General features: G+C 45.2%; 2 protein-coding genes across 4 annotated transcripts in view; one reads left to right on the top strand and one right to left on the bottom strand.

Moving 5' to 3' along the window:
- Window positions 1–689: 689 nt before the first annotated feature.
- Window positions 690–12,555, bottom strand: odr4 (odr-4 GPCR localization factor homolog). 3 transcript variants are annotated; one of them, XM_056292506.1, is made up of 14 exons: window positions 12,546–12,555; window positions 11,821–11,925; window positions 11,280–11,405; window positions 10,655–10,747; window positions 10,272–10,378; window positions 9,314–9,350; window positions 8,694–8,837; window positions 7,279–7,374; window positions 6,430–6,477; window positions 5,292–5,420; window positions 5,048–5,159; window positions 3,313–3,519; window positions 2,256–2,303; window positions 690–1,778 (listed from the first exon to the last, which is right to left on the bottom strand). In XM_056292506.1, the coding sequence occupies exons 2-14, from the start codon at window positions 11,920–11,922 to the stop codon at window positions 1,708–1,710; spliced, it is 1,320 nt and encodes a 439-aa protein (XP_056148481.1). In that variant the 5' UTR covers window positions 11,923–11,925; window positions 12,546–12,555; the 3' UTR covers window positions 690–1,707. The 3 variants fall into 3 exon arrangements, with proteins under 3 accessions (XP_056148481.1, XP_056148480.1, XP_056148482.1); XM_056292505.1 differs by lacking the exon at window positions 12,546–12,555 and adding an exon at window positions 12,269–12,374 and having other exon boundaries at window positions 11,821–11,923; XM_056292507.1 differs by lacking the exon at window positions 12,546–12,555 and adding an exon at window positions 12,269–12,374 and having other exon boundaries at window positions 3,313–3,516; window positions 11,821–11,923.
- LOC130123365 (nucleoprotein TPR-like) overlaps window positions 12,529–12,681 on the top strand; it is a 64,384-nt gene continuing 64,231 nt past the window's right edge. Inside the window, exon 1 of the mRNA XM_056292503.1 lies at window positions 12,529–12,679. Coding sequence (XP_056148478.1) covers window positions 12,529–12,679 — 151 coding nt within the window. The remainder of the gene's footprint in view (window positions 12,680–12,681) is intronic.

The raw sequence follows: 12,681 nt of genomic DNA, 5'->3' as shown, positions 1-12,681 counted from the left end.
GGATAAGCGGTTTGGATAATGGATGGTTAGACATTTAAAATACATTGGGTTTATTAATACAAAGTACATGATTTTGTTTTTAAAATACTAGTGCCCGTTCGATTGTAATCCTTCCCCCGACCTCAATGTGGACTGCAATGCATGGGCGGTTTTGTTCCTCGGGGCGGTCGGGCGATGCACCAAAGAAGAAGGGAGCCACCACAGTGTTAGACTAGCCTGTGACTGTTCTACACAGTTTGTCCTGCCTCTGAGTATCATAGTCCAATCCAGGGGCGATTCTAGGATCAGACCTTTAGGGGGGCTCAGCCCCTTATGAGAATGACGTGCATACAGTGCCTTGCAAAAGTGTTCGGTTACCCACGTGCCCCAATCCCAAGTGAAGAATAGATTTGTACTCAGTCGCTTCGATCTTCGAGTGGCAGTGATACAGTTCAAGCTGTGTTTAGAGTGTCATGAAGAGTCTCTGCTGAGACTTGTAAAACACTATCTATACAAGTGAAGTACAAGCAACTTGATAAGAGCTCAAACTGACCTGTCAATGTGCAGACAACTGTGTGTTACTGTAACTAAGAGTTGTCAGTTTGTTCAGCTACTCTGCTGACCATTTTAGAGCTGTTAACAAAAGCATTTCCTCTTATACATCAATTATTCAATTATGCGACTAGAAAGACAACAACAAATCTGAGAAAACTTACTTTAATGTTGAGCCACAAAACAATCACTTGGCTTACAAAGGTAGAAAAATATTGATTAAATGAATTTTTTTTAAAAAAAGTCACTTTCTTCCTGAACTACCAGCATCAAAATAAAAGACAATGGGGGGTAAACAATAACTGAATAAATAAAGTTTTAACGCTGGCTCAATTCACCCCAAAACCCAACTCATCTTACCCTACAGTACAGTGTCACTTAGGAATTAAGCTGTCACCTCACCTTGAGGGTGGCGAATCTATCAATCACTTTTTGGTGACCGACTCAAGCACCTCCTTCTCGACTGACATCACAGCCAGGTGCTGGAATCTGCGTTGCCCCATGGTCCTCCTGAGCCAGGTGTGGAGCCGACGCAAGGCACTAAAAGACCTTCCACAGCTACAGCTGCTAACTGGTAGGGTCAAGGCAACCTGACTAATAGCTTTCAGCGAAGGGAACATATCAGAACCCAGTAGGTTGTCCACGGTGTGCGTGTCTTGAACAGCACCAGCCTCTCTCTCGCGCCTCAGATAGTTTTTGGCAACCATCATTTCCTCTGACTTGAGGTCAATATGGTAATGCAGTGCCGGTTCTGACAAATGTGGCTCAGACAAGACGTGGTCTGACGTCTTGTCTGACCACGTGAGGCTAAAATGCACATTTGTCACACAAACTATGGTCTGTTTACTGTTGTCTTGTTCCAGAAAACCTTTATGGGACAACGTGAAATATTAATATCTCAATACAGTATGTGTGTGTCGGCCTAACGGCCTGTCCAGGGTGTCTCCCCGCCTGCTGCCCAACGACTGCTGGGATAGGCTCCAGCATCCCCACGACCCTGAGAGCAGGATAAGCGGTGTGGCTAATGGAGGGATGGCTAAACGGTGTCTTAATGATTGATTTTGATTTTACAAAATAATTTCTGGGAGCTGTCGCGCATGGTAGTAAATAACGGTACACAACATCAAACCTTAGACTGAAACAACAGAAATACTTTATTTTGATTGCATTTGTGGGTCAGTAATCATTAAGATAGAGCAGCGAGGCAGCTGTGGCGAGCAGGGCGACAGCGGTGGCCACGGCGGTACCTAAAGAACACGAAGGAAAGAGGTGAGCCAGGAAGCACACACATACACACACATACACACACACACACACACACACACACACACACACACGCACACACTCAAATACACCGAGAATCTTGCTGCTCCTACAGACGTTCTCATGGTACTAAATTCTGGTAAACAAATCAAATGAAATGATATTGTATTTTCCTTTGTACTTTCTCCATATGGATCCACTACGACACCGTTACTATGACAATATTACTAGCCGTGATACCGACTGCTTAACTTGACATACTATCCAAAACGAAGCATTGTTTGATCAATTAGTGCGAACAGTACACCGAGAGTGACTGTACTGCATGAATTGGATCAGGTTTACCCAACCCGACTCCCACTTCGGTCTTATACGTGCTCTTGGCTCCTCTCTCGAGCAGAGCCGCGCTATATATAAAGTACGAGTCAGAAGTTTGTGTTGTTGTGAGTGTAGTCGTTTACCGGTATAGTTCTTTCTTTTGGGCTCCAGAACTGGCTCAGCTATGGGCTCTAGGAACATACAACACACCAAGGTCACAAAAACACACAAACGGAACACCAGCACTCATCCCACAAAAGTTGGCAGTGATTATACTTCTACCGAATATAAAAGATGCCATTTTCACTTTAAACGGAACACAAATTATATGACTGCATACTGCAATGAACCAACTTTGTGTAGTTTGTGTAAAACGTGTCAATCTTTTGAGCGTGTGTACAACGGCTGTAAGTCACATACTTTGGACTTAGACTGCTTTTATTGTCGTTGCCTCACCTGCATGTCTCATACATACAAGGGAACAAAATTACGTTTCACACGGACCACAGTGCCACATAAAAACAAATAACACGCAATAAATATTAAAAACAAAAATGACTTCACAGACCTAAACATCACCAGCACACCTGACATGGACAGTGAGTAAGAAGGTCAAAAAGTCATTTTGTGGAAGGTCTAAGCGTTGAGGCTGTTGAGGAACCTCACAGCCCGAGGGATGAAACTACTGCACAGTCTGGTGGAGGCAGCACGGATGCTCCGCTACCTCCTGCCAGAGCCTTCCAGGTACCCTGTGCGTCATAGACGGCCTGGATGGATGGGAGAGCAGTTCCTATGACCTGTCCAGTTGTCTTCACTATCCGCTGTAGGGATTTGCGGTTGGATAGTTTACTACTATCAGTACTAATCATAGTTACTGTAATGTAATAATGTTACTAGTACTATGATGCACCCAGCCGCTGTCTAACCCCACATCTGCCATTGTTCTGGTCAGACATCGTGAAGGTTGGTCGCTTAATTACTTGCAATTGAGAAAGTCAGCTAACATTGCATCCCTTTCACTTCCTTTTAAGGCTTTCTGTTGTCTCCATTTCTTAAACAAATACACAATGACGACCCCGTGTTTCCTGTCAGCAGAGTGCTCGTGTTGTTGCAGTCCTCCACGTAACCGTGGCATGACAGATAGTACCTTGAATAATACTTGATTGTTATCATAATCATCGTAGATAAACACAAACCAACCTGCTGCCTCTTCTGTCTCTGCAGACTGACCGACCATTTCCTGTGTGGCGTCCAAGTCTTCTTGTTCAGCCTCTATGTCCAGGATCTCTTTCAGCCTGTCTGTCACCTCGGATAGCTCCTCATCATCGAACTGGTAGTCACACACATGTATAGGTCCCGCTCCTTTCACTGGACAGAACACCCGGCGAGGGAGGCAGAGGTGGTCTGCTGGACAGAGAGAGACAGGGAGACAGAGAAAGACAGAACAGTTGAGACTGAAGCTACACAAAACAGCACAAAGTAAAAGTGGTTTAGCTAAGATCAGTGGTCTCAAACCATGTCCCTCTGAGAGTCATTATAGTAAAGTGGTTTTCAAACTGGTGGTGTTTTATTCTGCCATGTAGTTCTGATTTTTATATATGGCACAACCGGTGATCGTATTTACTCGGCGTAACAGAGGACCTGATTGAGAACCACTGCTATAGCCTTATTTGCTCTGCCCAAACACCACCAACTGACTATACTGATGAGCTCCACCCTGTCCATCTGAAGATGTTATAATAAGAGAAATCAGATACACAGGCTCTCAAGTGAGGTCAGTGGCTGAGGTCAGTGGTTTTAACACTAGAACGACCAAGACGGTCATTATGACCGTTTTGGATCTTCAAAGTTTAATAACTTTGTGGGGGGGGGGGGGAATACAGGTCTGCCGCTCCCCAAATGCTCCTAAAATTGCATATATTTGCATTAAAATTAGTTTTAGATCAACTGCACAAAAAAAGTTAAAAGATCTACCTAAAATGACCATGAGTGGTCAAAACGACCACTCGTAATTTGTGCACGATCGTGTGTGTCATGTCACTATTTATGACATGTGTTGGACGCATCATTTCCTTCGCGAAGTTCGTTGCTCTGTCCTAGAAACACATTAGCATCCTCCAGTGCAGCGAAATAGTCTAAACTTGATTTTTTTGTTATTGCCAACATGTCTGGTTACAGACGCCGCTACAGACGCACCATGACTACCGCCGAGGCGTTGCAGTATTTACAGGCGTTGGACAGCGGCCATTTTAAATTGTTTGAAAAATTAAAGTTGTTAACATTTTAATTTTTGTGTCGGTTAGTTTCCTACCAGACATACTAACATATGGAATGCATTAATATCTCAACTGGGTATTTGTCTTGACAGAATATAGAGTTTAAAAACCGGAGGTCATTTTGACTGCCCGTGGTCGTTTTAGGTAGGAGTGAAATCCCGGTCGTTCTGGTGTTAAATCTGCCCCCACAGCCCCATTGGTACCAGCTGGGGCTGAGGTGTCAAATCAAATCTGGGGTGTGCATGTCATTCATCAACCCCTGCTGACATTTACAAGTCATAATATGCTTCAGGAAAGCCAAAATATTACACATAACACATTGAACCTCCTCCTTAACTTCTAACACTTGGCTCACTGGCCTGTTAACAGTTTGAAACTTGGATTGAACATTGATGAAATATAAAGAGGACTAAGCAAGCAAGTCCTGGAACTGACCCAAGTTAGCCACAATCATGCAAAATTGACAAATTCTGGTTCTTGCAACTAGGACCCCCTGCTGACTGATGCACAGTGGGGGGGCGGGGGCCGGATTAGGTCGAGACCAACCCCTGTGACAGACAGGAACACGGAGCTGAAGGTACAGCTTGAAAAGGACTGTTAGGAATAAACTAATTTTTGTTGAGCTCAGCACTGGTTTAAGTATGTCTTCGTGTGTTTACCTGTCTGTTTGTCTGCTGAGATGCCACTGTTCTCCTCCTGCGCAGACAGCAGCTCTTCCATAAGCATTTGAACCCTGACGGCTACCGTCGACACCATGTCCCGCTTTAGCAGCTGCCGAGAAACAGGGTTTTCAAGATCCATTTGACTTTACTGATCGGTATAGTGTGGAAGATAACAGAAAAGACAGGGGGAAAGATGGAGTGGTGACAGGGGAAAAGATGGAGTGGTGACTGCACACATTACCTTCTCGGGTAGTGAGGCTTTTGGCTTGTTGCTGTGTAAGTAGGCTCTGGTATGGACGGCTCCTCTCACCGATACACTGCCTCCGTACTGCTGCACCAGACCCGGGGCCTGCTGCTCATGCTGGCTGGGCTGAGACACACACATAGAACATGGAAAACGGAGAATGGATGTAATGTAAAACTGTCAATGTAGTTTCATGCAGAACACAAACGGACAATTCACCCATGTCTGAAAGTGTGTTCACATGGGGGCAGCAGACCGTGTATAGTAGTCCAGATATTGTCAATTCCTTGAGGGACTTGTCTGCAAAATCTGAGAATGTAGAACTTCAATCTTTAACTTTCCACCACATCAGGATGTCCGGGTAGCGTGGCGGTTTATTCCGTTGGCTACCAACACAGGGATCGGCAGTTCGAATCCCCGCACTACCTCCGGCTTGGTTGGGCGTCCCTACAGACACAACTGGCCGTGTCTGCGGGTGGGAAGCCGGATGTGGGTATGTGTCCTAGTCGCTGCATTCACGCCTCCTCTGGTCGGTCGGGGCGTCTGTGTGTGTGTGTGTGTGTGTGTGTGGGGGGGGGGTAGTGTGATCCTCCCACGCGCTACCTCCCCCTGGCGAAACGCCCCACTGTCAGGTGAAAAGAAGCGGCTGGCGACTCCACATGTATCGGAGGAGGCATGTGGTAGTCTGCAGCCCTCCCCGGATCGCCAGAGGGGGTGGAGCAGTGACTGGGATGGCTCTTAAGAGTGAGGTAATTGGCCCGATATAATTGGGGAGAAAAAAAAGGGAGGGGGAAATCGAACCCCCCCCCCAAAAAAACATGCAAATCACAATGACCTTCTACAAAATGAGCTCTTTATTCAACCCAGGCAACATTACTCAGAAGATTTAAGGTTTGTAAGAAATGTATCACTACATTAACCATGAGTTCAATACACTTGATCCTAAATGAGTTAAAGGAGGGGAGAATATATATTTTTCACCTCTCATCTGTTATACGCTAGCAAGACTGCTCTGTGAATCATAGCCTGGAGTTACATATGAGTGAGTGTGTGTGTGTGTGTGTGTCAGATGAGGGTGTGTGTTTGATGAGTGTGTGTGACAGATGAGTGTGTGTTTGATGAGTGTTTGTCTTACCGGTGTGAGTAGCAGCTGAGCTCTGAAGGTCTGTTTTAAGTTCTTTCTCTACAGAGAGAAGGAAGACACAGCAGGTTACTTACACATATTACAAGGACCTGCTATACAACCATGCAGTCACAAATTCCTATCTGGGAAGATTGACGGACCAGTTGGTGGTTAGTTGCCATCCTCAAGAGCGTCTACTTTTGACCATATCTCCGGAGGGAAGTGAACGTTTTTCAGATTTACTTTCCGCAGTTAGATTTTCCAGTTGAAGATTGCCGCTTCACATTCCAAAACTATCTGGGAAAACTGAAGTGGATGACGTTTGTGACTTGTGTTCTTCTGTTTGTCAATGTGTCCTGGAGCAAGTCTCAACCTAGTATCAACTTTCCTTAAGTAACCACCGGCCAATTGTACCCGGCCAATTACCCCACTCTTCCGAGCTGCTCCACCCCCTCTGCTGATCCGGGGAGGGCTGCAGACTACCACATGCCTACTCCAATACATGTGGAGTCGCCAGCCGCTTCTTTTCACCTGACAGTGAGGAGTTTCACCAGGGGGACGTAGCACGTAGGAGTATCACGCTACCCCCCCCCCCCCAAACAGGCGCCCTGACCGACCAGAGGAGGCGCTAGTGCAGCGACCAGGACACATACCCACATCCAGCTCCCCACCCGCAGACACGGCCAATTGTGTCTGTAGGGGCGCCCGACCAAGCCGGAGGTAACACGGGGATTCGAACCGGTGATCCCTGTGTTGGCAGGCAACGGAGTAGACCGCCACGCCACCCAGACGCCCCAGTAAACACAGTTTTCATGAATCTTCTTCCTGCCCTGTCTAAACGGTTTGTTAGCGTTCTACCACCTGTCCCGTAGTGAGCTCTGAGTCATCTGGGAGACGTTTTCCATCGATGAGGAAAACTCCATTCTCAATCTGCTGTGCCCACGTTTCCACTCCCTCCTGAGAAAAAAACACAAACAAACACATTCAGAAATAAATAGAAGTGGATCTGGCCTGCCATATCCACCATTTCAATCTACAGTGTTGGTCTTGTGCTGCTCTGCTTTTTGTTGTGCTATATCTCCCTGATACCCATCCATCCATTGTCCAAGCCGCTTATCCAAATTCGGGTTGCGGGATGCTGGAGCCTACCCCAGCAGTCATTGGGTGGCAGACGGGGAGACACCCTGGATAGGCCGCCAGTCCATCACAGAGCTCTCCATGATACTTCATAAAATAAAAAAAACGTCTATGGCCACAAGGACCATTTTCTCACCTGTCCCTCAGGTCAGAAGTGAACTAGACACACGCCACTCCTTTGTTACAGCATCACTCTTGAAAGATGTTAAACTACGAGAGGCAGTGTAGTCTCCCTGGTGAGTGTGAAATGATTATGAAGAATCCCAACAAAAGGCTGTCTGGTTTGTTCAGCCAGTATCCCTTCCAGCGTGGTCCAGCATGGTCCAGCTTGGTCCAGCATGGTCCAGCTTGGTCCAGCTTGGTTGTGCACATCTGCTAACGTGTACTTGAAATCCTCACACTGCATATCTGATTTGGCATGTGAAGTGTGACTCTGATTGCATGGTTACTAATTCTATCCCTGCGTGTTGTTTGTCCGTCTCTTATACTTGTTATCATCCTGCTTTGTGTACGGGGTCTCTCCTCAGACACACTTTCAATAGTGATTGTAAGAAAGTATCCGTTTAGATAATTGGAAAAAGTAAACAAAGTGTGTTTATTAATGTGGTGTTTTAACATCTAATCTCAAGAAAGACTAATCAATGTTCAACTTCGGATATTTGTTGTTGTGCCCCCCCCCTCCTTTTCCCCCAATGGTATCCGTCCAATTATCCCACTCTTCCGAGCCGTCCCGGTCGCTGCTCCACCCCCTCTGCCGATGCGGGGAGGGCCGCAGACTACCACATGCCTCCTCCCATACATATGGACTCGCCAGCCACTTCTTTTCACCTGACGGTGAGGAGTTTCACCAGGGGGACGTAGCGCGTGGGAGGATCACGCTCTTCCCCCCAGTTCCCCCTCCTCCCCGAATAGGTGCCCCAACTGACCAGAGGAGGCGCTAGTGCAGCGACCAGGACACATACCCACATCCGGCTTCCCACCCGCAGACACGGCCAATTGTGTCTGTTGGGACAGGTGACCAAGCTGGAGGTAACACGGGGATTTGAACTGGCGATCCCCGTGTTGGTGTTGGTGTGTGTGTGTGTGTGTGTGTGTGTGTGTGTGTGTGTGTGTGTGTGTGTGTGTGTGTGTGTTTCCACCTTGAGACTTTTCTCCATGTATTCCAAGCTGGTTCTTTTCTCTCGCAGTACCAGTGGGATATCCACTTCAACACAACATGACACCATTGGCCAGGAGGAACAAACACCCGACTGGTACTTCCAATCGGCGGGCTTGGCCGTGCTCTGAAACAGCCAATCACAACGCTAATTACTGTAACGACATTTCATACCCATGACCGTCTTGTGCTTCCAGGCCTTTCCGCTGCAGACTTTGTGAACATCAAATCAAGTTCCGTGACAGCGGTAACGGAGGCAAGAGGGAGGTACCAGCTTCACTATGAGAATGAAACGTTCCTGACAAGAAATCAGCAGAATTTGTTTATCTCAGACTACATCAACACCAGCAAATCAACTCTGTTAGGAATAAACTGCAAAATCTTCATTTTAATTTACTCTCGAGGTAAATTAAGCAGCATCAATACTGAGTGATCCCAGGATGGATTTATACGGCCCTGTAGGGCTCAGCGTCCAAACCCATTTACCGATGAGCTGTATTTTGTTATCCAGATTTAACTGAAAATTTACCAGGAGGGATGAAGTATGGTAGCAGAGGTAGGCTGAGATGTTGTGTGAAAGGAGATTCGCTGGACTAAACAAACCTTGGGATCTTTAATATCAAAGGTTCTGCAGGCGGTTCTGGCATGGTGGATTAAAGAAAATGTCCTTTAATTCCAAAAAAAAAGAGAGCAACAAAACTTGAATCAACTACCCGTTCTTCTCAGAGAGTATAATTTAACCCGAGGACTTACTCAATTCATTTGCTCAGTCAGTCAGTCAGCCTTTAAACAGGGAATTGAAAAAAAATACTTTGTCATTTCCATTTCTAACAAATGAGTGTCGTTAATTCTTCTCTAGAGTTTGAAAGGTGGAAAAATATGTACTGTTTTTTTTTTTTAATTCTAATATGATACCATCTGTTTATCTTTGTCTCTGGATTTGACTCGGTGTAAATGTAAAATTCACAAATATGCTAAAAATACATCTGAGCAAAACTCAGTGACATACTTAAGAATTGGCCCGCAGAACAATTTATGATGACTCAATTTATTGAAGTATACTGCCGCACAATCCCCATCACAGTATTCTGGTTGGCTGGTATGTCTTTAAATTGCTTTTAGAACAACAGCCCTGCTAAGCTGACCCAGCTGCCATTTTGTGGGACTTTCCCAAGGCTTGGACACTGCAGATGTGTGTCTCTCATGCAGTTTGGGTATCGAGGGAAGACAGTATATTTGCTGAGGTAGTTTAATTTCTGCTTCATCTAAAATCTGTTTTCTTCTGTGTTAAAAACAATGCCCAAGGAAAACACAGAGCGTGATGAGGTGGGGGTGGGGGTGGGGTTGTTTCTTCTTTGATATAGCTTTTCCCTATAAAAGGTTTCCTAAGCTTTTAACTCATTCATTCGCCTACTCTTCTATTCAATCATTTAGCCATTAATTTATCTGTCCCTTAACCTCAGCTCTACCTAGGTATCAGTCCCCACCTCCACCCCTTCTATCCATTCGTTAATATCCCGATAGCTGTTGCAAGCAATCAAACAGTTGTATGGAAGGATACTTCCTGGTTTTGGAGTTGATATGCAGTGTGACGCGGTCTGTGATGTCGTCATCTGCATAGGTCCACAGACATTCCCTGGAGATCACTTTTTCCACTGCAAATACCAGCTAAACACACACATACACACGCACACACAAACAAACACACAGTACACAGTATTAAATATTAAAGTATCCTTCACTAGATCTTTATACAGGCTTTTGATTTCAATACAGAATTTGTTTTGATTCAGCTTCCTGGTAAAAAGTGCTCTATAAATTGGGTTTATTATTATTATTATTATTATTATCATTAAAATAATAAAAGAAGAAAAGTAAAATTTTATATACACCTTCATTACTTTAGTAGATTTATAAAATAAAGTTTATGAATGTGAAGCTGACCTGTCTGAGTGGGTTGAGTGCGTCTTTGGCATCGGTATCAGAAATGATAAAGACTCCTAATACTGACAGGCCTCCAGGCAGCATCCGGGACACCTGGAAGTACACATAACCCTTAATTATAACAAATGTCATCATACACAGCAGCTTCATAAATACCCAGCAAAAGTAACGTAGACACATGCAACAAGATATTCAAGAAACTAAATTTTAATCACATTTCAAATTTTTCCTGCCATGCTCTACAAAAACAACCAAACATTTGTCTTTTGGGTAACCCGAAACGTGTTTTTTTTTTTCCAACATTGTTAGCATTTCTCATGTAAACTTAGGGTCTAAGCATTGAGTTAAATGTTGCTTAAAGCGCTCATGGATTCAGAAAAGTTAACTTTTAGGTAATAGTTAACTTAGTGAAATGACATAAGCTACTTTTCAGTTAAATGACAAAAACAAAACAGGAATTTGAATGAAACAACCTTAAAGGGTAATCATTTGAAATTGTACAAAGACGTCACTGGTCAGGAATGCAGTTCTCAAGACAGCCACACTGGCTTCACAAACAAACATCGAGTGTTGCTTCACTTTGAGATGGTGTTTTTTATTGACCTGTATCTTTAGGATAGCCTACCTGCCGAGCATGTTCAGTGACCCACTCCAGGTCTAGTTTATCCAATGAGCCGTCAGCTATCGTGCTGGTCTCGTCCCTTTGTGAAGTCTGTGTTGCCATAACAACAAAATCCCTCTGTGCTGAGCTCTGGGATATGGAGTGATCATAAACAATTGAAATACACTTATCAGAAGACTTACCACAACACAAGAGGCACATCAGTTTGTGCCCCTGATCTGAAAATATAACCAATAGTATAACCAAAGGTATAACTCTCTCTGTGGTGCAGCTCTTTACTAGTGTGTGCTGACAGGACAGATGTGCAGTAACGTATTGTATTTCTGTTTCAGCTGTCCAAATACGGTGCCTGGCTATACATTTACAATCAAGAACTCTATTTCCAACCATTTACGACGCGCTGCTGATGTTAACCGTTACAGTACTGTACAGTGATATGTGCTGAGGACAACAACAAACAAAGCACCGTCACGACACACTCAGAGAGCAAAGGATGAGTTACACAAAGATGTGGTATTAACTTGTGTTGATGTGCGAGCCTTACCTGGCCGATGAGAAGCCCTGTGACTGGAGTGGCTCCTCCTAGTATGCAAAGTTTGGACAGATACTTCTCCACAGCATCTTCCACCATATAGCTACGACCCATCCTGACAGATGTGTGTGTGTGTGTATGTGGGGGGGGGGCAGGAAAGAGGAGATACAGAAATTATTTTTTTTAATTTTTTTTTTTTAGTTAGAGACAATTCATAGGCACATGTGAAAGGCTGAACTTGACAAATAAAAAAAAAAAACAACACTTATATATCTAAAATGCCCCGCAGGTAAAATGTGACAGTAGTTAAACTTTGGTCAACATGAACTTCCCCAGTTTGACAACCCCCCCATCCTCTGACGCTTCACTACGTTTAGCTTTAGCTAACGTCAGCTTGTTAGCCAACCCCCCAAAAATTCCAACTCTCTGAAGTAAAGCGTGCGACGATAAACATTTACACCTCCAGCTTCTGCTCAGTTTTGGGATACCTGTACGCAAACGGCAACGGGTTTCACACAAACCAGACGCCAGGCAGCCTCACTGACGCGTCGACGGCTCTCCTTAGCTACGTCAGCAAAGCGCGCTGACCACATTTCCCAGGGGGCGTTTCGTTAGACTGCCGCTTCCGTCGCGCGTCGATGACTCGGTCTGATGAGTTTCCGGTGTGGGGGGGGGACTAATTTTCCGCAGGTTGTGTGCTTGTTGAGGCGCCGACCGAGGATGGCGGCGGTTCTGCTTCAGCTTCTGGAGCGGCCGGAGCTCAATAAACTCCCCAAGGGAGTGCAAAACAAGTTGGAGAAGTTCATAACGGAGCTCCAGAGCGCCAACGAGGCGCTCAGGACGAAGCACGAGCGCGTCGGAGCCGACTGTGGT

This window comes from Lampris incognitus, chromosome 14 (genome assembly GCF_029633865.1).
Source record: "Lampris incognitus isolate fLamInc1 chromosome 14, fLamInc1.hap2, whole genome shotgun sequence".
Lineage (NCBI taxonomy): Eukaryota > Metazoa > Chordata > Actinopteri > Lampriformes > Lampridae > Lampris > Lampris incognitus.
The sequence above is the reverse complement of the archived record's forward strand: the minus strand, read 5'-3'. Positions and strand labels throughout refer to the sequence as shown.